Source organism: Gymnoscopelus microlampas, assembly GCF_963454915.1.
Source record: "Gymnoscopelus microlampas genome assembly, chromosome: 9".
Taxonomy (NCBI): Eukaryota; Metazoa; Chordata; class Actinopteri; order Myctophiformes; family Myctophidae; genus Gymnoscopelus; species Gymnoscopelus microlampas.
This window is the reverse complement of record NC_139946.1, coordinates 24,225,439-24,251,017: the sequence shown is the minus strand read 5'-3', so window position 1 is coordinate 24,251,017 and position 25,579 is coordinate 24,225,439. Positions and strand designations below refer to the sequence as shown.

Below are 25,579 nucleotides of genomic sequence, written 5' to 3'. Positions count from 1 at the left end.
TCTGACACAAATACCAAAATCCCAGCTGTCTTGAAGTTAGTCATTCTGGTCTGTCTAGTCCATTAGAACTGATTCCTAGAATTACATTTGAAACCGAACATCGCTCAAAACGAATGCAGAAACTATGTATTAACTAAAATAGATAAATACATCTGTTGAAATTATGGAGACTACACTAGGCAGAGAGTTTAAAAAGATATTCAACAGAGCTCTGTATATTAAAAGGTAACAAAGTTTAATAAACACAGATCTTGTACAAAATGCAGGCCATCATATGACAAATGAAATAATGTCTCGCTTTCACAGATTCCCAAAATATATTTATAATAATGTACTCAACTAGCTTGTCAATAAAAAACAAGAAGCACTAATCAGGCACTGGAAGAAAGCCGCCACTAGCTAGCAGGTTGGACTGTGCTGATTTGAGTTATCAACATCTGTAGCTCACACAGCTTGGAATCCAGCCATGGTGGACGTGGGGAAGCGGTGTTGGCATGGCCCTCAGTGAGAGCCCCCAGGGCCTTCAAAGCACTCTCGGCTGTCTGGATGCAGCGTCTGTACTCCTCCTCCGCGTTGGTCTCCTGCCGCGCTCTCTTTGAACAGGGCTGAGAGAGCGACACACGTGTCACATGATTACACAACACTCCAAGAAACATCTGTCCTTCTGTCTGACTTAACCACTTCAGCCCTATTCAATAAATGTAAAAAGAAATAAATAGCCGATATGCAAGCTCACAAAGCGTTGCACCGCGTGTTTCGTGTGTGTTGTCAGCTTGTAGATCTTTTTTTTTACCTATTATATACCCAAAATAGAGACGCCAAGTTTAAAGTGGTTAATTACTGTCTGGGAATTCAATTTTACAAGCTGAATCATATGTTGATCTGGATGAATACAGTATAATAAAAGTTTTAGGTCGTCACATTTTGTAGTTTTATTTTAAGCAATACAAAAGGAAATGTGTTTTTATAGCATTATTAAAAGGGATAGTTCACCCAAACAATCTTTTTTTCTATCGATTAGTCACCCCATGGAGGCTTATATTTTTTAGTTTTTGTTGCATTCCTAAGCCAATAACTTGATGTCCAGCGGACCGGTAGGCAGCGGTTCCGGTAGGAAACACAAAGTAGACTCTTTGTCTCTTCTACCGGAACCGCTGCCGGTCATCAAATTATTGGCTTAGGAATGCGACAAAAACATCCATGAATTAATGTCTCTATGGGGTGACTAATCGATAGGGAAAAAAGTCATTTTGGGGGTTAACTATCCCTTTAACAATTTAAGATGACTTGAACGCAATCAACAGAAACACAAGTCAGTATGTGGCTTATGACCAGAAAGTTGACGTTTGAATCTGTGTGAATTAAGTAATTAATGAACACACTCCTAACCCTTAACAGTTACCCGTGAGGTGCTCTTGAACCTGGCACGTAACCCACAAACCGCTCCAGTGGAGCGGCACAGTATAAGAACTGTTAGAACTCAGTAGCTCCCAGCTGTAAAAGTGTGATGTGATTGTGAACTAACTACATTGATGTGAAGCAGGGGGCTTCATTAACCCATTCAATCCGGGAACGCATCTGTGTCATTTTAAGATGTCTTTGGCTGTTCAAAAATAGCAGATATACAAGCTCATAGCGCGGCACCGAGTGCTGCGCTATGAGCTTATATATCTGCAAATGTTTTTTAAATTGTGAAACTTTGTGCAAATCTTTGAATATATGTATATTTTTGAAGCAAACATTTTTTACTCAAATCTTTTGCTTCTGGTGGGTCCCTGGAACAACATATTTTGAGATGGGGGGGGGCCGTACTCCGCAGACAAATACATATAATTTTGGGTGGTCCTTGACATGAAAACAATTTGAGAACCACGATAGCAACATACATTTTTTTTAACTGCTAGGATTTAGAAGACATTTGTAGAATCCCCAGAAGCAAAGATTTTAGTTAAAAATGTTTAAAAAAATATATATATATTCAAAGATTTGCACAAATTTATGATTTTTCAGCTTGTATACCAGCTATTTTTGAATAGCCAAATAAATCTTAAAATGGCACAGATGTGTTCCCGGTCTTAATGGGTTAAAGAGCATAAAAACATGATTTTGCCACTCACCTCCTCTGCGTCAGTGGAAGCAGGAACAGCGGAACTGCTTTCAACACTTTTGTTATTATTCTCCAGCCACTCATTGTGTTGCTCAATAACTGGCGTCTCCAACCTGAGTCTCTCTCGCCGCGCCTCCACCACTTCCTGGCCATTTATGGTCTACGAGAAAAGTATTAATAAATGCAATTGTTCTATCGTTGTCTGTTATCCCATCAAAGATAGACACATCATCCTGACAAAATGTGGCTGGCGCCGATTACCTTGCTTAGATAATTCACAACTTTGTTTTTGGTGTCCTCCACCAACAAGCTCTGGGAGATCACGGCTTCATGGTTTGTGATCTAGAACATCAGGGGAGCACATTCTTCAGTCCACCACCAATATATAGTTTTGGTAAATATATCTGTCAAGATATGTATTACCTCTGCAAACTGAGCGAATGCCTCCAGGGTGTGATGGTACAGCAGCCAGGATGTCTCAGCCAGCAGGGCTCCAAACAGACTACTGAGCCTGGGCAAGGCCTGGTTCTGGGGGACAAAGTCATCATATATAATAGCTAACTAGTAAATGACAATACTCTTCCACAAAAGGGAGCTTTGCCAGACAAGCTTTTTGACACCATATGAGGTATCTGTCAAACACCCATGCCTGGATGGATGGTACAGTTATGTATTGGAGGTGGCCGCATCATGCTGCGGGGAGGCTTTTACTCAACACGGACAGGGAATCTTTTTGGAACTGAAGGAAGAATGTATTGATCAAAATACTGGGAGCTATTGCAATACAACCTGCTTCAATCCACTAAATTGCTACAAAACAGAAGCTGGGGAGAAACGTCACCTTTAAGCAGGACAGTGATCCAAAGCACAAGGCCAAAGCAAAACAGGAGTAACGACAAAAAGGTGAATGTACAGTACTACCCTGGCCAAGTCAAAGTCCAGCACAGGAATCTGGCAAAATATGCTTTCCATCCAACCAACCTGAACAACCTGGAGCAAAACTACCATGAATGGCGAAAAATGAATTGTTTAAATACGGTATCTCTAGTGATTGTCTCCGTTTACCTGGCTCTCATGAGAGATGAATATCTTCCCTAGAGAGGCCATAAACTCCAGGGCAGCCAGCACCACCTCATCAGGACACTTCTGAGACACCAGTGCACTGACACACACCAAAGCCTGACACACACACAAAGAAACACAAAACTGTAGCAGTCATTCTTAATGTTTTGGCATGTTAATATGACAAGTGTAAGAACAAGCAGTAGTGGCGTACCTGACATATGACTTGAGGTTCGATGCTTTTGACCAACATGGCAGATATGGACAGGAGCAGTCGCAGCGTGCACTGCAATACAGGGTGGGTCTCCACCTTAAGGCGTTGAGGGGTGAAGGGGACACTCATGATCAGTGTTCATTTAAGCAAATTCTGACTAGTCTTAGTCTTTTGAATAACACATCATTTTAAATTGTTTCGTCTTAGTCGACAAAATGAACACTGCTCATGATACAGACAAAGGGAGTTGTCATGTGCAGCACCTGTACATACAGTGGTATAAAGTAACTAAGTACATTAATTCAAGTACTGTACTTGAGTACAATTTTGAGGTATTTTTGAGTATTTCCAGTTTTCAGTACTTTTACTTAGGGTTAGGGTCCACTACATCTCATAGGCAAATATTATACTTTTACTCCATTACAATTATTTGAAAACCTCAATTACTAGTTACTTTGTAGATTTTGATTATTATTACAAAACTTCAGCCCTATATACATTTTGGCCATTTGAAAATAGCCGATCTACAAGCTCATAATGTATCGCATCTTGTTGATCTGCTATTTTCAAAAGATTTGTATACATTTGAAAACTTGTGAAATGGGACCTTCTGCATAATGAGTACCTTTACTTTCATACTTTAAGTATATTTTGATACCAATACTTTTGTACTTTTGTACTGTCAATTTTGATTACCGGGACTTTTACTTGTAACAGAGTGTTTCTACATTGCAGTATTGATACTTTTACCTAAGTAAAAAGATTTGAGTAGTTTTTCCACCACTGTGTATGTGTCTTATGTTGATGTCTGTCCGTTGTCTCTTACCTGGAAAGGACACATGCGTAACCAGAGCTGTGTGACTACCCTCAGTGCGGACAACACACACTGCTCCTCAGGAGGCGATTCACCTCGGGCCACCACTAAGAGGAGCGACAGCGCCCCATTCTGGACACAGGAGGGAGAGTCATAATCACACACACACACACACACACACACACACACACACACACACACACGTTACATTCTAATGTTTCATGGAAATTATTGGTTTCATTTATTTGCAGATTATTTTCTCCAGTCCTTGGCTTTCTCCAAAATCACATACTAGTATGCTGATAGTGACCAACTTCCAAGTCTTTAATGCAATGTCAATAACAGCTGATAGCCAGACGGTATGGACCGTCAACTGAGCCATCTCTTTAGTGAAAAGAACAATGACAGAGGTGGATGATAGGTCTACAGCCTACATTTGCATAATTAGTATCAAGACTATGAACTGCAATAATTTGCCCACACTTTCCCAGAATATTTGTCAATTTCTCAAAACTATTAAGACCTACAAAACTTGTCAATTTATTTTTTGCTATTGTGTCACTCACTCTGAGGGCAACACTCTCACCAGAGAACTGTATGAAAACTTCTCTTGGAATTTTTTTAATCTACTTGAGGTGCCAGAGGTGGGGGGGGGGGGGCTTCCCAGCAATTCAAGATCGGGGCGCCCGCTGGCCTAGCGATCCAGGCGCATACCACATTGGCTCCGATTCCTGACGGCGTGTTGCGGGTTCGTGTGCCATTCCTGACGACCTTTGCTGTGTGTCACTCCCTGTCTCTCTCTCTCCCTGTTTCCTGTCATTCTCTACTGTGCTATCAATGAAGGCAGAAAAGCCACAAAATAAAATCTAGAAAAAAAGAAATTCAAGATCAGGTCAACCACAGGACAATAAACTACCCTCATCAGTCACATTGCTTTGATTGTATAAACCTTCTGGCACGTGTCGTATTTGACCTGAATAACCATCCACACCCCTCTGGGCCGGCCTAACATTTTTCCTGCCGAGCCAAAGAAATTCTGGTGAAAGTGATGCAATGTTGCAATGCACACGCAAGGCTCAGGAATGTTTTTAATACATAAAAATAGCCACCCATATTACAGTAAAGGCACCTGCTATATTTATTTTTGTAATTTCCAATATATTATGTAGCCTATAGGATTATATCCCCAAAATATTATTCATAGTATTTGCGCAATTGAGTTTGACGAGCAGAGTGGGAACCGTTCCTCGCCCCAAATCACACTCGCCCCCCTTTTGTTTCACGGACGAAAGTAACAAAAGTTACAAAACTACGACGCAGTTTATCTGTTGTTGACTCCTGGTGTTTGCAACACGATCCATCCAACGTTACCAAGCTTACTTTCGCCAAGCGACAATAACGGAACATAATAGGCTCTATGCACAGCAGCCATATTGGAAAGAAATTGGGCCTTTTCTTACTTCCTTCACAGGTGTTACCAATGATACTAATGAAGGCTCTGTTCCATTCTGGTCAGGGTGCTGATATTGTGCATTTTGGCTCGCTAGATACACTCCATTTTGGTTCCCAAATGGCCCCTTATGGTGGGTGTGTAACTCTGAGTGTACAAATTTGTACACTCTCAGAGTTATGAGGGTCCTTGAAAATAAGACAGCCACTATGCCACACTAAATGGAACAGAGCCTTAATTAGTATCATTGGTAACACCTGTGACGGAAGTAAGGAAGGGGCCCAATTCATTCCCAATATGGCTGCTGCGCATAGAGCCTATTAGGCTTATTCGACTAAAGAACAGGGAACTGGCTGATGTGATGGATATAACCCCCCCCCAGGAATTGTGTGGAGAATGGGAGTGGAAATTGTCAATGTATGTTGCAATGTCAGCTGTCTTTAACGTACCTGTAACTCTAGCATTAGCCAAACCGAACCCAATAATAGTAACGTTAGCCTTGCTTGTAGCAGCTTGTAGCAACACACAACGGAGCGTGCGGCACGCATGCGTGGGGGGGGGGTAGTGCATTACTGTTCTAACCTGGTGTTTAGACATTGGACATTGGTTCTGACTATAACCAAGTGTTGTCTTGTTAGGATGTTATGGGATCAGTGTGGTAATGGTTCTATACCAGGGGTCTTCAACGTTTTTCAGGGCAAGGACCCCTTAGCTGTCAGAGAAATGAAGCAGGGACCCCCCTACATATTGTATAACGTATTGCAGATTAAACTTTTTCATAGATTTCATCGATAGCTTCGTAGACTTATTTGACAGCGCTGTCATCAGTGATGTGTAAATTCATGATGTTTGTTTGTTTGTTTACACATTATATTTTCTATTAATATGTTGATTTTCAGAAATGTACCACTTAAACCCTCAACTTAGTAATTAGTAAACATGACCTTTGGCTCTGTACTTGGTTCACTCATCTTTTCCCTGTACACCAAATCTCTTTGCCGAAAATAGGGAGCTTGTAGATCTGATATTTTCGGCAAATGTTCCCCTCAGAATAAGGATGCTAGGTTTCAAGTGGTTAATGTAAAATAAAATAAATCCTATCACACAAACATTTGGTGGCCCTCCTATTGTAAATCTAAGGACTACCTAGGGGTTCCGGACCCCCTGTTGAAGACCCATGTTCTATAACCAGGTGTTGGCTGTGTACTGGGATAAGTGTGAGTTGGTTCATATTATAACCAGGTGTTGTGTTGTCAGGCTGTACTGGGATCAGTTCTTAGAACTGGACATTGGTTCTATAACCAGGTGTTTAGTGTTGGGTTGTACTGGGATCAGTGTGGTAAAATCAAAATGCCAAGTTTGCATGGAATGGAGTAGACTAAAAAAATTATCATTGACTAAAACTAGACTAAAATGTAAACCGTTTTTGTTGACTGAAACTAAACGAAATATTTAATGTTTTGTTAGACTAATATAAAGACTAAAATGCTCGACTTTTAGTCCACTAAAACTCCAATAAAAACAGGACGAGGTTGACTAATATGATGAAAACTAACAAGGGCGATTGAAACTGGACTTAAATGTAAAAACACTGGTACAAAGCTAAACACAATGTTGAATAAATGTGACTAACAATAGCATAAGGTAGTTGTGTTTTCCATCATCACACCAACCCGTTAATATTTTGAGGGGAAAAAATATAATTAATTAATTAATTAATTCCTAAAAAAAAAATCCTAACATTTTTTTGCACAATCATTCAAAAAAATAGGCGTTGTGAGCTTGTAGATCGGCTATTTTCGGCATGGTGTAGAGGGAAAAGTGATGGTTTAAGTGGTTAAATGTAATGTAAATGAAAATACACATTAATATGAATCCAACATACACTGATGATAGTGCTGTCAAACAAGTCTATGAAGCTAAATCTATGAAAAAGTTTAATCTGCAACACAGTGTTATACAATATCTAGTGGGGGTCCAACCATGCTTCAGCCGTCTCTCAACCAAGGGGTCCTTGGCCTGAAGACCCCTGCTCTATTCTATTTCATGCTGAAGGTTTTCCTGGTCTCAAGTGTCACTGTCCACTAACAGCAATATACCAGGGTCTCCCTCACCACTTTCTCCAGCTGTCCCAGTTTGTGTCCCCCGCCCTGCCAGTCATTCAGGACTTGCTGTGTTAGAGCAATTATGTCCGTCTCAACACGTAGGCGAACATCGTGTGAGAGGGCTCTGAGGAGGACATGACGCCACACTGCCAGGTTCTCCATCTGAGAGGAAGGGAAGCGCTCCACCAACTCCATCTAGATTAAGAAGCAGAAACACACCTAAAGGAAATGGCCAGGAATGTTGTTCACACTATTTATTACCATGTTATCATTCATAACGTCATCTCTGATCAGTCTACGCAGTAACTTGATAATCGTCATGACGCCCACACCCACACACATGCAACACAATTCAACTTCCCCTTTCCATTTAAGATTTAAAATAGGTTTCTATACTGGTTCTCATCAACAAGGGAGCACAAGGAAAGTTTTATCTCATTATGAAATGAGTAATATCCACATCCTGAACCTTGAGCTTAACACTGTTACCTTGACCTTAACTCTGAGGAAATGGTTGACGGGTCGTTAACTCTGAGGAAAAGGGTTGAAGGAAGGTGTGAGAAAACAGACTTCCCAGTGGTGTCACTGACCTGGTGGTTGGGGGTCATGAGGAACACCAGCCGTCTGAGCAGCAGGCCCAGGTGGGCCTCCTGGTAACAGCCCTCGCCACACACTTTCACCTGGAGCAGGAGAGAAGCAGGCCAACGGTGAGGAGCTGAGACAATGTGGAGAACCAGGAGGAGAGAGGAAGAGGAGGGGTGAAGAGCCATGTGGGGCGGGGGTTATTTTCAGCTTATTCTGATTATGGACAGGTGTCCGTGACCCCTTCAGGTTCAATAACACCAATTGTCACCTCTGTTGGGGTGCCACAAAGGACAGAGTGAGCCACCCACTGACCCCTCACTCCCCATAGTGAAGGATTAAGGGATTTAGAATTCCTACTGTATTTAGTGTGTGCATACAGTAGGAAAAGGTCATAGACAGGAAGTAATGTGAAAAGTTGTGATAGCCACAATATCACTTAAAAAGGTAGGGTAAGTGATATTTTTTGGTTAAAACAAAAAGTATTTTGTTAAAAGGTTAAAGCACTATATTCTGATAGTAATCATTGCTATAGAGTGTTTGTTCAGTAACAGGAGTCTCCCCGTCTCTCCAGCTCTTTAATAAACAGAAAATACATTTTCCGGTCAAAATCTCAGCCAATCAGGAGAAAGTACCCATTTTAAGCTTCATTTTTATAGTGTTCCAGTTCCAATTTTGCCTGCTCATTTCTTAGTGTCATCACTTCCAATTTCACTTGTTTAATCTATATCCTGATTGAGTTATCTATCCTGAGTGGATAAAATTCGGAAATGAAACTGAAACTGAAACGAAAATGCATTTTCTGTTTTATAAAGAGCTGGAGAGACAAGGGGACTCCTTTTACTGAACAAACACTCTATAGTAATGAGTACTATCAGAATATAGAGCTATTTAACACTTATTTTAAACAAAGAAAATCACTTACCCTACATTCCGTCAGTCTAACCACTATTATATTAGGTTGACTTGCTCTGTAATTATAAAAAGTTGAGTTGGTCTATATCAGAAGTGGTCGGTGTTGAAAATATATATTAAAAAAAGCAAATATATTACAAATGATTGAGATTTTAATTAATTTTGTACTTTGTACCTTGACTACCTTCCCTTTAGGCTTTAGAAAAGAGTCGTAAAATCTTACTAGTATGTAACTCATGCTTCAGCTACATGATATCTCACAAAGTACAGTTAACAACTCAGTAATGGTGAATTTAACAAAGTGTAGAAGCTGCTGACATCATAGAAAGCGGCTAAATTCTGAGAGATGTTAGTTAAAAAAAGACACACACACACACACACACACACACACACACACACACACACACACACACACACACACACACACACACACACACACACACACACACACACACACACACACACACACACACACACACACACACACACACACACACACACACACACACCCTCTACAACAGTAGGACTTTAAAACAGACTTTCTCTCAACCATCTCATTTTGTTGGTATCCACCCACCAGATTGGCGATGACGACAGTGTGGTGCAGACAAAGTTCAGCTGTCCCGTACCTGAGGACAAAGAGTATATGATCAGCAGTGAATTAAAGTTTACACAGCCATACTTACGACTTACATTTGCTAACTAACGGTGTAATTGGTCATGGAATTACAGGATATGCAACAATGTAACAAGTAAGAAACAAAACTAGCATCTATCCAAATAGTTCACTCGAAGGAAGAGTAGACGCAAATATACTTGTACTGCAGGTGCCCGACAGGATAGACAGTAGGATGAGAATGATTGAATTCTGTGGAACTATGGCTAAGTTTGAGGAGGCAGTCTGGAATGGAGAGGAGTCTGAGCAGGTGGGTTTTCAGATAGCGGAAAAAGATAAGGAGTGACTCAGCAGACCTGCTTTAGAATTTCCCATATGCCAGATTCTTAGGAATCGCCTGTGAAGTCCTGTGCCATGCACTCAGTGCCAGATGGTTTTTAGACAATCACAGGAAATAGTTCAGTCTATTAAGTAAACCCTAGCAACTGGATTAAACTAACATTTACTCCAGGTGTCCATGTTTACAAGTAATAGTAAACACTTAACCGTTTCCCAGAATAAATCAGGCATGCAAACAGCCCCGAGGTGAAAAAGGTGACATGTTGTTTTCTTTCGGGTCAAGTGTCACACAATTGCCCTATTTGGGTTCAAAAAGGTGACTGTAGCTGAAAAGTGACACTTTTGCATGTCTGATAAAGAGTATAAATAATTAGGGTTGTCCGATATTGGCTTTTTTACCGATAACCGATATACCGATATTGTCCAACTCTTAATTACCGATACCGATATCAACCGATACCGATATATGCGGGGATTATTGTGATTAGGGTAAGCTCAAATTTCATATCACACACACCATATACAGTAAGAACTCCTGTAACTTATTTAAAAAGCAAAAAAAAAAAAAAAAAATTCTTCAAAAACCGATACCGATATTTTTCCGATATCAATTTTTATGCTAATATCGGCCGATAATATCGGGAGGCCGATAATATCGGACATCCCTATAAATAATAATAATAAATAAGTGAGTAAATACAATGCAGGGCTATAAACTCTTTTATAAAAGTTTTTTTTATAATTAAGTGAGAAAGAGAGTGAGACAATAACATGGAAGTTACAAGCTTCAATAAGAGTGGAATCATGAACAAAGAAATACAAATTCTAATAATTAAAATGACAAAGGGATTTCCTATACAAGTATGTTTTAAGAAGAATTATTAGCCTAGCGTGAATGAAAAACACTCTTGATTGTTGTTTCTTGATGTATAAATTATTAACCCAGTGTATATAAGATGTTACACTTTATACTTGCATAATGTGGATATTTGATATTGTTGCATATTTATAGCTTTTATCACATGCACATCACGGTGAGCTAAGATTTGAAATTATTATGAATCTCACTTTAAAGCTGTTACAGCTATAACAGGTCATTATGACAAATACTGTACATGTAGAGGATATACATGTGTGACATCATCATCAAACCCGGACGTTATGCAGGAATGCCTACTGAGTGTCAAAAAAATACTTTCTGGCCTTGACGGCCCATGCATCCAAACAGAAAAGTCATATCTGATTGCATTAAACAACATTAAACAATGTTAAACTCATTTTGCATGTTTCTTTGCCACTCGATTTGCCACTCGATGTGCCATTCACTTTAAGCATGCGCATATCCTCTATTCCTTGAAAATGCTGAGGATAACACAATAAAATTGAAAGATAATAATCATTATGGCATTCTTTCCAGGAAGACAAAAATAGCAATACAAGTCACAGATGATGGCACCCTATACGTCACATAGGCTACAATAAATACACTACATCCTTCCTTCCATATAAAACTACAAAGGAAGGCGAACGGAAATATCCATCTATACAAATGTATACTTACAGTACTGTAAACACACTTACTGTACCTACATGCATAGGCTACTTACAGACATACCTACACTCATTCCCAGTTCCCACGTGTAGCCTATAGTAAATGGTAAATGCTGTATTTACACAGCTCCCTTATCCAAAGCGCTTGTGCATTACATTCAAACATTCACACACAACGGGCGACGGCGGTGGAAACCATGCAAGGACCCATACTGCTCATAAGGAGAAGTTAGGGGTTCAGTGTCTTGTTAAGGACACTTCGTCACTAACTCAGGGGGAGCCGGGGATCAAAATAGGAACCCGATTCCCAAGCGGTCCCTCTACCACCTGAGCCACTACCGGCATTATATAGTCTACTGATGCTTTATATGCGAGTCCTGTATATCCTACTTGACTGTAGTTTAGTGATAATTCTTCAATGATGGGTTGTTGCTGCAACCACAAAGTCCTCATACAAATACTTAAAAATAAATCTCACCGTGCCATGAAGCACCAAATGTCTGTTGCCAGGAGGGCCGTCTGAGTGTCAGCCTGCAGCAGCGTCTCCACCAAACAGCGCTCCTGTGAAGAGAGGGGGAGGCAGGGACAGAGGAAGGCAGTCTGGGAATGTTATCAGAAAATATCAGAAGCAACAGCCCATTATGAAAGGCAGGAAATCTGAAGAAAGAAAAACAACAGCAGAATCAAAGTATATTATTCTATGAGACACAGAATGGCTTGAAAGAATACAACCACTTAAAAACACCACAACAAATTACCACTCCACAATGTCATTAGTCAAGATAAAGGAATCTCCTTAAAGGGATATTTCACTTTCAAAAAAACTTTGGGTCATTTTATAGTCTACTCAGGCTTTTGTGAGCCCCCCAGACCGTTTTTAAGTTGCTTGATTTAGTATTTAGATATTTGATAATCATTTTATCATACAAGCCCCCTTCCAATACAAACGCATTATAACTTCAAACTCCATTTTTAACCTGTTAGATTCATCAAAAACACCCGTCCTTGGTTCTGCTGACTCACCCTGCCGTCCTAATACGTGAGGGGGCCGTGTTTTTTTTTTTTAATTATTTTTTTCATTTATTTTATTTAATTATTTTATTGTATTTAATTTTTTTCATTTTCCAAAAAAAATATTTAAAATAAATGAAAAAAGTTATCGAAAAAACACGGCCCCCCCGTTGCTCTCCTTACCTGGTATCAAACACGAACCTGTGTGTCCTGTGCATTTGAGTGGTTTATATAGGGGACCAATCCCCTTTAACAAAGGTGGCGTAGTCGACAATATGTCTTCGTATTTGTTTTTGCGGTAGTTACTCACTTTGCACTTTAAATCGGTGTAATTCAAATTATTAAGGCTAAGAAGAGGTACTAAAACTCAAGTGCCATTTTTTTGTATCACTGGGCAAATCAAATGTGACTTAGCTGCCACCATCACATTAACATGGAGTGGAAGAAATTCAGCATCCGTGCACTTATGCTTGCGCGCCTGGTGGGTTCCTAGCGTAAGACACAAGGAGGTGGTGTGAATGCACCTTAAATAATTTTCCCATGACTCCTCAGTGAGCTCCAAATTTAGGTCCAACTCCCAGACTTTGTTTTGTCCAAGAGAGTGGTTAACAATCTTAAATAGAACACACCCATGTTAACCAAAAACACACCAATATCTCCTCACATAATTGTTCCACCATAGATAAAAACAAAGTGTTTTTAGAGAGTGGTTAACAATCTTAAATAGAACACACCCATGTTAACCAAAACACACCAATATCTCCTCACATAATTGTTCCACCATAGATAAAAAACAAAGTGTTTTGTCCTCACCAGTGTGGGGAAAAAAGCTGGGGGCAGGGCGGCTACACTGGCACAGAGCTGCACACAGACATGGTGGTGCAGGGTGACTGTACCCTGGGCCTGACCTTTCATCATGACCCCTAGTAACATCACGGGTACTCGTCGCTCAATGCAACATCGTTGAAAACTCTTGAGCACAGCCTGGAAGAGTGGGAGCCTTGGGAATAAAAGAGATACAGTTTGTGGTCTAGTTATCATTTCCAAAAAGCTGTTGTTCCTGAGGTAATTCTGAAGATTTACGGTTAAAAAACAAACAAGTGAAACTAGCTTTAAATGCATATTAAGTTAATAACTACTGTATAATGCACAATCTATTACAACTTTCTACACTCTCCCTTAACTCACTACATAATTGTCTATATTAAACATTTGGATTTGTACATGGTATATTATACTTTTCCAAAGTACAGTATATTACACCATTTCCAGGCCTATTCAGTATATAATTCACAGATAATTCACGCATTAATGAGGCTCTTACGTGCTACCAAATACCAATGCCCCAAGACATACTCGAGCGAAGGTGTCACATGACAAAAAGAACAGACCTACAAGCTAACAACGTATCACAATTCACGATGCAACATGTTGTCAGCTTGTAGATCTATTCTTTTTGGTCACGCAACATCCTGTACACATTAGGCCACAGGTATTTCACATAATGTGTTTTGGGACATTTTTTTTTCATGCACAAAATCAATAGACAAAAACAATGTAGATCCAAACATTTTACAAAGCATTTGATTGATTCAAAACCTTTATCAGGCCTGGAAAACAGTTTATCTAGTTTGTCTAATTTCAAAATATTAACCGTGAGAGCTCTGTTCGTAATACTTCTTCAGACTTGTATTTAATTCTCTTACAATTCCCCTAATGTGCTGCTTTTCTGATAACCACTGGAGAACAGCTGGTCTCTTTCAAAACGAAACCCAAAAATTCCAAAATTGTGTTAAGCCAGACATTCTAGTGCTATGACGCCGGGGTCATTACCTGGGAGTATCCTCTGAGAATTGGCTGCCCTCGTGCCAGAGATGCATCACCTCCTCTGGCTGGGGAGCCAGCTGGGATAGGACACTAGCCAGCAGAAGACAATGGGGAAGCTCAAACTCAGGACCAAACCCTGTATTTAAACATAAAAAAGGCAATGGTCAGGCAAATCGGAAGGTATTGTATCATTGCTCCTCCTGCTACTACCACCACCACCACTGGAACTAGCGTGTGAATATAATGTATGGTTGGCAGTCAGCCACTCGCACTTGTGAGCCAGCACTGCGATAACAGATTTCCTTTTAATGGAAAATTCGCATCCTTGCAGCAGCAGTGAAAGTCACATGGGTCACATTCAAGTGACACATTTATTGGGTATAATGCCAGACTGCCAGAGTTGTTAGACTGCATTGCGCCCCCGTTTCTGACATCAAAGGCCCGCAGTCAGAAACCTTATTTCCGAAAAAAAAACTCTGTTTTACCTAACAGATGCATAAAAAGTGGCACTGGAGGTAGGATCATGTCACAATATTCCATCTCAGAAGGGAAGCAGAGCCATCATCCATGGCATCCTACATGAACAAGAGGTAAGCTGAGGACAAGCCCTCCTACGCAGCAAAATTCAGAGAGAAAATGGGACTCGGCCAGCAGAAGACAGGCCTCTAGTTTGAGGGCAGTAAACTGGTGCACTCGGTCGAGAACTACCAGCGCAGTGTTTTCTTTGAGTTCCACGCAGACACTAACAAAAATATCCCGTCAGCGATGAGACTCCCAACTAGTGTGAGTCACTCACTGTTTATTTTTCTTCACATCACATCACATTTACAGGAGCACTGGTATCTGTTTATTTTATCCATTTCGGGAATGCTTCTCCCTTATATTTGTTCTATGTTGAATCAGAACCCTAGTCCCTACCAGACCCGCTCGAGTGACTTCCTGATGCTCAAAGTTCCTCATGCTCAGACAGAGCTAGGCAAGGCAGCATTCTCTCTGTCAGTGCTCCATCTGCTTGGAATGGACTCCAGAACACTTAAAATCTGTTAATTTCCTCCTATGGGTCAATTCAGGGCAATGGTTTCCAACACTATTGTTCAAGATTGTAACGGCTTTGTTAAATATTTTGGTTTATCTGTTTTAGTTTTAAGAATTTTAACTTTGAGTATTTTCTGTCTTCTGTAGAGTATTGTGTTGTATCTCGGTTACATTGAAAATGAGGGCCTGCCCCTCAATCGTACCAGGTTGAAATAAAGGTTATGATAATGATGATGATGATGATGATGATGATGATAATGATGATGAGGTGTAAAGAAGTGGGTGAAATATTGTATTCCCATGCATGTGGATAGATTTTTCAAAGTACTGAAGAAGATAGGTAGTCAGTCTAGTCATTCTAGGTTGCTGGAAATGGGGACGTAACATACAGGTTGTGTTGATGTACAGTACGTTGGCCACCGAAATCCATGATGTTCTGCACCTCTGTGCCTGGTAATTAGTGACAGGTCTACCAATTCTTTGGTGTGTGTGTCAAAATTCCAAACTCAATTCAATAAAATCTCATTAACTGCAGATTTAGCTGTGTACTCACGCTGGTCAAGTTGGAGGACAACCTCTGCAAAGGGCCGTAGTGGAAGAAGCTGGGAGAGTAAAGCCTCCATTGGAACCAGGGCAGCCACGTTCAGCTCCTCAGACAGAGGGGAGGGAATTGCCAGGGCACAGAGGCTCGGAGGAAACTTACTGAGTGGGAGAAGACAAAATACTGTATGTTCACCTGTTTTTATTTTTGTAACAATTTGAGAATTACTATTTTTTGGTTAAAATAAGTGTTAAATAGCTCTATTTTCCTATAGCAATCATTGCTAGAGTGTTAAGTAAAAAGGGTCTCCCTGTCTCTGAAGCGCTTTAGTAAACATAAAATGCATTTTCAGGTTGCGATAACAATTTTATCCAATCAGGAGCGATAACTCAAACAGGATAAACAAGTGAAACTGAAAGTGATGACACAAACAATTAGCAGACAATGTTCAAACTGGAACACAAATTTAAGCTGATAAATGGGTACTCTGTCCTGACCGGACAAAATTGGCAAATCACCTGAACATTTATTTGTTTTGTCAGGAAAAAACGTTTTGCTTTAACTACCTTTAATGAGTACATTAAAATTATATATATATATAAACACACATATATACACACACCTGTATATTATCCCCAACATTCATTGTTGCAATATTACCCAATCAAAGGATGGCATATCAAACCAAGCTGTAAACGAGGATTGATGCAGCCATGCCTGAGGTAGGACAACCCTCTCTCTCTGTGTGCGTGCGTGCGTGCGTGCGTGCGTGCGTGCGTGCGTGCCTTCTCATGTAAAGAATATGAAAAAAGGTAGGATATGCACATCTCCACAGTTCTTTGAACACGATGCTGGACTGAAAAATAACCCAAGTGAAGAAAAAGGTAATGTCCACACACGATATACTGTTCTCCTGTCTTTGTATTTATATAACCAACAACAACGAACAACGTTCATTATTGTTGAGAGCAGAATATCGTGTGCGGACATTCACTTTATCTCATCTCATGTAAGCCTGTTGCCCTCCACTGTCAATGGTCAGGCAGGAAGGATATGACCACTGCTGGAAAAACCAGTAGTAAACAGGCGCCTCTGCTACTGTGACACACCTAAAAACACTGGTTCCCTAATAGTCCCCCATTAAATACACATATGTACGTACATGTGTATATAATAGGCTGTAAATTAAAATGATAAATAATAATGTGTACTGTAATTGTAACTGTGCATCTTAATAATGGTCAGTATTTAATGACCAACTGTATTTAATGTGGGTATAAATTGTTTTCGTTTTTGCCTCATAACAAAACTTTACCTGGTGATCTGGAGGTAGAGTTGGTGAAAGCGGGAACAATATTTTGTCAGAAAGGTTTTAAATTCCTGTTGAAGAGGCAGAGTGAAGACATTCACATTTCAATAGTTCTGATGTGTAATCAGAGTTGAAGGAAATAAAAAGCAGGGAAGAAATAATCCTGTACCTTTATGTAATGAACTAAAGTGTTGGCAAAGAATCTGCACATCTTTGTGGTTTTCTGGAACAGCTTGTATTCTGGGCTTTGTGTAGTGTCCTTTGAAAATTAAAACAAACAAAAAAACAAGATCATCAACTCAATCAAAACTTATATTTTCTTTATTTTCTTCTTTTTTTAATGGCCACAGCATCTCTAGCATTATAATTCATATCGATGTGAAGAGAGTGGCAAACCTCTGCAGGCATACTAAGAGCTCAAATCTTGATAACATGTGGCCAAGTACTGAAAACTTGTGCAGACAAACTCTAGAGCATCTTTCTGTGTATTTACACAATCTCTACAATACTTACAAATATTTGTGACGTTTTATTGTGTCTGCTTTAACCTTTTGTATTACATGGTTAGGAAACCTAAATCTGACCAAAAATAATAAATAGCCAGCACGATCTCTGTGGCGGTAGTCATATCAAGCTTTTGGACGTTTATAACAGGCAGGTCCTTAGGAGGGCTAAAGCTATATTGGATTGCCAGGACCATCCACACACAATTTGTGGTGGCTATTGCTCGCAGGCCTAAAGGACTAAAACACCCCATAGCCTCCTTCATCCTAACTTACAGTAAGGGCTATTGACACTGTATGCTTAAACGACAAAACTTTATGTTTTAGATTGTAATTAAAGTAAATAAAAGATGAGTGTTAAAAAAATTAAATTTACTGCTTTCTATAGTTTTAGCAATTTTCACAATCTTTTTTACAGTGTTTTCACAGTGGGCGGGGGCATTCTGTCCGGTGGCTAAATATGTATTTTTTTAACACAATAACCCGGCGTTTTCTTTATTATTATTTACAGTAGCTCTTCTAGCCCCCAATAACTCACATCTGGCCATCTCAGACAGCCGGACCTTTTTTATTGTGTAAAAAAGGCATATTTAGCCACCGGACAGAATGCCCCCGCCCACTGTAAAAAATATCGCAAAAAATTCTAAAACTATAGAAAGCAGTAAATGAAAAAAAAATTACACTCATCATTTATTTACTTTAATTACAAGCTAAAACATAAACCTTGGTTGTAAAAAAACAAAGTTGTCCTTTAATGGCAGCTAGATGGATTGGTACTGTACTTGGTATGAATTTCTATTTCCCTGCACGCTGCACATTTGCACCTGCTTGAACTTCCATTTCCCTGTACTAGCTCGTAGCCCTGTGATTTACTGTGTGGATGTTGTCTATTTGTCCTTTTGTACTATTTTTATGTGAGCCTGGATGCAAAACAATTCTCTCCTTGTGGGATAATAGAGTTAACCTTAAACCTTGAAGATAACAGGACAACAAAACACAGCAGTATCAGCAAATCTTCACCTCTCCAAATCCCAACTTTATGCTTACAACCTCAAACCTCACTCATTGTGCTTCAAGAATAAACAGTATAACAAATGGGTCACATTTGACCTGAACAGGACATCAAAAATACAACATGACACAGAAATATCTACTATTGCTTGTTTTTCTTGTTTTTCTTTAGAAGCTAATGCTGAAAATAAAAGGATTTCCCTGCAGGGATCCCCCCAGGACCCCCCCCCCAAACTCTTTTCTAGTACATGTTTCTTATGTACAAGATTATGTAAGCTGATCATATGACGTTCTATATAGTAGTGCATATCTGTCTGTCTCTTATATGTCATCATGATTTGTGTGCGTGGGAACTCATTTTAAACAAGCTTAGTGCTATTGTGAATTGTACTTCCATGTACTGTTTTCTCATGTCTTAATAAATAAAGTACATCAATCAATCAATGTTCAACACACATTCAATCAGTATTCCTACCTGCAGACCAGCCTCTCTGATCTGTTCTGCCAGCTCCAGACAGCTGTGAAAGGATGCCAGCAGGTTGTCACACAGACTGTTGCTGATATCACCATGACGTAGATGCTCCTCCACCAACGACTGGTACCGTACACTCTGTCTGCACAGTGCACACATGAATGGTGAATGGTAAACGGACTGCATTTATATATCGCCTTTATAGTCTTTCCAACCATTCAAAGAATTTTACAATGTACTTCACATTCACCCATTCACACACACCGTTAATTATAATGCGGTACACATTCACAAACCAACGGCAGAGGTAACCATGCGGTGAGAGCAGGGGATCAAACCGGAAACCTTACGGCTCCCAGACGTCTGCTCTACCTCCAGAGCCACTGCCTAACTGACCATTAAGATTTCATTGATGAATGAAAACCTCTCCCAGTCTATGCATTGTGTATAACGAAAGCAATGTCACTGGCATGGGACTCAGAGTGCCAGGATCATGTCTGACAGCACTACTAACTTGATAATGAATTTCCATGTGTTGGCATGAAGTGCTATGTCCAGGTCAGAGATGACAGAGCAGATATCCAGCAGGCTGTGAAGCGCTGAGGAAAAGAACACAAGTGTATTTGATGAAACAACAAGTGATAATTGTGGTATAGGCATACAAATAAATACTGCTGTTGAAAATGTTTATCACAAGCATGGAGGTTTATCCACCCTGTGAGTGAGCATTATGTGCATGTGCACCCACATGTGCACAGGCACGTCGTCTACACATACACACACCTGTGACAACATCAGACACCTCCTCCTCTGAGGCATTGATATCCAAGGAAATCTTGTCCAGCAGCTCCATGAGACCTTTGTGTAGGGAGTATGCCTCCTTGAAGAGACCCTGAAGCATGTCTGCCACCAGAGACAGACGGCCACAATACATCACCTCACTCTCCTGGAGGAAAGGATGACACATGTGGAATGGGACAAGTTGTTATGTTGTTTCAAATAAGAGTGAAAACCCTAATATAATCCATCAGAACTTTACGCAATGAGCTTAAGTGTTGATGAAAGGGCCTTGTTGAGGGCATTAAAAACATACAGCATGTTTCAGTAAGGTACATTTTAAGTTGGAATAACATCCATTTCACCAGTAAATGCATGAATGGAAATGTTTAACATTTATTAGACTTTTGGGAGGACTTTTAAGAACTAGTTCACAGCTTCTGATGTTTTTATGCTTTTTCAACCCAGTACCAGTTTTAAGTTGTGCGTATTACAAGACTTTATTTTGTGAACTAAATCATTTACCTTGCAGTGCTGGAAGGTATCCCTTAGGACTTTAAGGATACAAGAGGGTAGAGTGCGAATAGTATCCAAATCAGGAATTCTCTCGAACGAGCCCACGTGACGCACACATGCAGACATTGCCTCTATTATCTGCACCATTGCCTGGAATATACAGAAATAACCAATTAAAAATGCTCTTATAGAAAAAAAACACTCCTTTCACACAGTAAAGCCTTGTTTATGCTCCGTCAGGCAATGGTGTTGCGCACCGAGAACGGCTGAGGATAGTTGACCTATAACCTCACAATATGTCGCATCCGCAACACATTGTGAGCTTGCAGGTCGGTTATTCTCGGCGCACGACACGATTGTGTGAGTATGAATCGGGGCTTGTTAGGTTTTATAACAACAGATTTAAGGTGTGACCTGGTGAAGGTTCTCTAGTCTAAGACAGAAACATTACATTTGAACTTTGCATTCATGTGTTTTAGACCAAAGCAATGAGTTCCAAATTTACGCCCAGCTGCTCACTACAGATACGTAAATTGAACAAAACAAAGTAATGAAACCACCTGTAGAATGTTCCTCAGCGTGGCACGCAGTGCTGTGTTCTGACTGGAAAGCTCTCCAACCTGGTTTGAGATTTCCTTCAACAGGGTATCAAACATCTCGACGGCCTGCATACGATACACACATTGGTCATAATATAAATTATTTAACCACACTGAATGATGATTACATTGCTATTTATTCGTAAATGAGTACAACGAATGAGAAATGTTCTTCACCTTAGGTAAGACCTTGGAGAAACAGGCCTCCTCCAGCTCTTGGAGACCAATATGAGGGAGGAACATATCTGTGATAACCTTTAGTATACCTGTAGAGACAGTTAGGGCTGTCACCATTACAAAATTTAAGTTGACGATTAATTTTCATACAAATAATTGCAATTAACGATTTGGTTTGTAGACATTTAACATTGGAACATGAATACAAATGTAATTTCTGTTCGCCTTTTAGGCTTCGTAATGAAACATTGCGCAGGGCAGATATGACAAATAACTTACCGGTAAGTATACAAAGAAATTACTGACATATTTAATAATGTTATAATGGCTGAAATGGCTGATCTACAAGCTTACAACGCATCACGAAGTGACACGTTGTAAGCTTGTAGATAAGCCATTTCTGCTATTTTTGGAAAATGTCTGAAAATGTCTGAATATTTTTCAACAATCAACATAGAACCGATTATGACAATTATGCAAAATAATTGCGATTATCTCAAATAATTGTGATTAGACGATTATGTAATAATTGTGACAGACCTAGAGACAGTTATGAATTAAGCATCTCAACTGAAAGCGACCAAGTTTCCATTGGTTTTACTGACGTAGTCACAAAACAAGAGCTCCGAGTGTGTAATGAACTGACTTACGTATATGTTCCTCCCAGCTCTCAGATTTATGATGCAGAGAGTACCAACAGCTAAGGAACACAATTATTATATTTCAACTGTTAAAATTGTATATCATTCCAGGTAAATTACAGCTGTTATAAATCTGGTGATATTTACACGACTTTATCAGGCAAGTTGTTGCTATTCACTTTCAAGCTGCAATCTAGAATGAATAAAAATGTATATAAGGAGTATGTTAATACAATATAACTGCAGCATCTATAGCCGCAAGCAACTCAGAGGGTGTTTGCATTGTACTACAGCCTTTAAGTCACACTTCCATCAATACACAGCCAGCCCACTTCAAGAGATAAAAAGCACCAATATTGCACCTCTATGGACAGCTTGGGTCATCCATCCTCTTATTAAGACTTTGGTTTCAAAAAAATCCACAGTTCTCACATTATGAGCAACTTTCAATTCAACAAGGAATTGCGTCTTAGAGGACAATGCAAACACTGTCAGTGAGAGTCACTTCACTTGCAGCTAGTACACCTGCAGAGGTTGGTCTCCAAACTCTTACAGTCGTACTGCCTGAAGCTTATAAAAGGGCAAAAGCTCCCCTGGCCAAAAAGGGATTCCGGGGTTTGGAAGAGCAGCAGAAGTTTTGGCTCCCACACTTCAACAACTCCCCCCCCCCCCCCCCCCCCAATATTTGGTTTTGCTGTGGTGGATAGTGAAGTGTATAATATATATTCCTGGTGTCAAGTATGTCAGCACTTTAAAGGATATAGTAAGTTTGGGCAGCACAGATGTCAGTTCTTGGCGACAGGTGTCCTGACTCCACTGGACCACCTCCTCCAACAGAGTGGTCTGCGACATCTCGACACTCACAGATGGTCTACTCCAGGGGTCAGCAACCTGTTTGACATGAAGTGCTATGTTTTCATTTTCTTGATAGTCAGTGTGCCACATCAACATAACGTTTAATTATGACACAACATGACAATTAAATATTACCAACTTATTTTGACTGTCCATATAAATAACAACCTTAATCGTTTTTTCTTCTTTATAAATATTTTCTTTCACATCTGGTTGCAATGATCACTAGACTCACTAGACAATAACCCACCTATCTCCCAGACTCCATCCCAAGTCAGAGTTAGTAATAAGTTTGAATGAATGTAGAATTATGTGCAGGATGTAATTTGTATATCGATGTGAGGGGACTTAATTCTACTGACTAAACTTTTTTTTAATATTTAATTTTAAAATAAAAAACCTCTGACTTTCTCACACCAGTGTGCCAGTAAGGTACAGTCTGTTAAGGGGATTTTAAACCCAAGAAAGCCTATGGATGATTAATTCATAGAGTCAGTCATACTAGCCCCATATAGTACCTCTCCCTCCGCTATGTAGCTCCGAGATGAGGTCCTATATCGTTCTCTGCCGTTCGGCTGAAAAATGTCCGCACATTTGCCACTTTACATGTTTCTTACCCCTTTCTGCACATCTGATCCAAAAAGTGAAAGTATTCTGAAATGATCACAGATGTTTGAAATTTTAACTCACCATAAAATCTAACAAACGAGTTGAAAAAAGCACTTTATTCGCCTCTCTCCTCAGCCGGTTCAATAATATTATGCATTAGAAGATGCAATTCAACATTTGACCAGTAGGGGAATCAGTAGTTATCTCTATGGGCGCAACTCTTGCGCAATGTCTTAAAAACATGTAACCGGCGGAGGAGAGAGGCGAATAAAGTGCTTTTTTCACCTCGTTTGTTAGATTTTATGGTGAGTTAAAATTTCAAACATCTGTGATCATTTCAGAATACCTTTACTTTTTGGATACGATCTGCAGAAAGGGGTAAGAAACATGTAAAGTGGCAAATGTGCGGACATTTTTCAGCCGAACGGCAGAGAACGATATGGAACCTCATCTCGGAGCTATACAGCGGAGGGTGAGGTTCCGATTGGAGCTACAGTCATACATACATACTTTGTTATCACCAAGAAAAATAGCTATTATCTCATGCATTATGCCATGCATTATCAGCCTTGGGTAAAACAGCTGGGTACATTTGCAAGTTTTCAGATGAAACAAGGCAAGCTAGCCTTGTTTTGCTAACGCAACAGGTTCGGTCAGCAAAACAATACTCACCTTAAAAGCAAGAGAGTAATTCTCCGTACAGAATTCCTGGGAGTTCCTCTACTTTAGGCTTCATTTACAGTAACGGTTGTTATTTAGTTTAGTAAGTGTAAATTGTTTAAGTGTATGGGGAATTCTGCCACCGGGCTATAGTGGTTGTTGTGACACATTCACAGCCGCGCGCTTGTTTGAGTCGCATGTGACGCTGTGGACAGTGTTGCCAGAGTTTGTGGGAGAAATGAGCAACTACATCTATGAAAACAAGCCCAAAAAGGAAGCAAATTATTAGGCCACATGAGCACTTTAAACCTGTATGCCTCGGCTTGTTCGATCTACAAGCTCTGCAAGATCTACAATCTCACAACGCGTCACGATGCGACACGTTGTGAGCTAGATTGGCTATTTTCAAAAACTCTTGCAATAAAATGTGTAATATTTGGATTTTTTTTTTTTTTACATTCTAACAACACAAATGCTCCCCTGGCCAGTGTGCACAAATAACCAGGGGAGCATTTGTGCTGTTACAATGTTCATTGTTGTGTTGTGTGTTGTTAAAATGTTTCATGAAAATGTGACATTTTCATGAAAATATTTGAGAACCACTGGTTTAAATAATATTTACAAAATCTGGAAGCAAGCCTAAACTTTAAAAGCAAGTACACTTTAGAAACAAGCCCAAAAAAACGCAACCCGCTGCAAATACCAATTTTTACAAGCAACTTTACAAGCAGACATGCAGACATGGCAACACTGGTTGCGGGCGGACTCGTGTATCTATCAGGTCTGTGATTGGTCGTTACTAACATCCAGTCGATATTCAACCAATCATATAGCGATACGAAATTACGAATGGTCAGCGCTGAAAAAAATAACAACTAGGCGAAGTAACTGAGTCTCTGTGTCATACATACTAATATTCCTAGCTTTCGCATGTAACTTCAATTTCAGTTATTTTATGCATATTTCCGCCATCTTTTAATGTTTTTGTAGATCATATTAACGCTTAAAGACACTTGTTTTCTTTCTGCAACCATAGGCTACATTGATTGATTGATTGATGTACTTTAAGACATGAGGACAACAGTACATGGAAGTACAAATTCACAATACGAGGTCTACTAAACTGGAAGACTCATTAAAGCACTGAGCTTGTTTCAAATGAGTTCCCCACGCACACAAATCATGACATTAATTAATCACTTTAAAACTGGCCTCCCTACTTGCATGCATTATGCCATTGTGTGTGTGTGTGTGTGTGTGTGTGTGTGTGTGTGTGTGTGC

At 39.8% G+C, this 25,579-nt stretch overlaps 1 protein-coding gene across 1 annotated transcript; it reads right to left on the bottom strand.

Annotated features, from left to right (window-relative positions):
• Positions 1–212: 212 nt before the first annotated feature.
• Positions 213–24,465, bottom strand: firrm (fignl1 interacting regulator of recombination and mitosis). Its single transcript, XM_084067000.1, has 25 exons — positions 24,311–24,465; positions 22,937–23,065; positions 22,184–22,223; positions 21,534–21,622; positions 21,318–21,422; positions 20,767–20,907; positions 20,248–20,410; positions 19,979–20,063; positions 19,468–19,606; positions 17,648–17,737; positions 17,485–17,549; positions 16,182–16,330; positions 14,600–14,729; positions 13,580–13,766; positions 12,234–12,316; positions 9,827–9,878; positions 8,343–8,432; positions 7,762–7,947; positions 4,210–4,329; positions 3,384–3,479; positions 3,173–3,286; positions 2,531–2,635; positions 2,369–2,449; positions 2,118–2,267; positions 213–605 (listed from the first exon to the last, which is right to left on the bottom strand). The coding sequence occupies exons 2-25, from the start codon at positions 23,024–23,026 to the stop codon at positions 396–398; spliced, it is 2,760 nt and encodes a 919-aa protein (XP_083923126.1). The 5' UTR covers positions 23,027–23,065; positions 24,311–24,465; the 3' UTR covers positions 213–395.
• Positions 24,466–25,579: the final 1,114 nt, after the last annotated feature.

Coding starts and splice junctions, on each gene's coding strand:
- firrm (XM_084067000.1), bottom strand. CDS start 23,026: ATGTCGCAGACCACTCTGTTGGAGGAGGTGGTCCAGTGGAGTCAGGAC. Junction 13,767..14,599: donor TTCTCAGAGGATACTCCCAG/GTAATGACCCCG, acceptor TTTATTCCCAAG/GCTCCCACTCTTCCAGGCTG. Junction 2,636..3,172: donor TCATCTCTCATGAGAGCCAG/GTAAACGGAGAC, acceptor TTTGTCCCCCAG/AACCAGGCCTTGCCCAGGCT.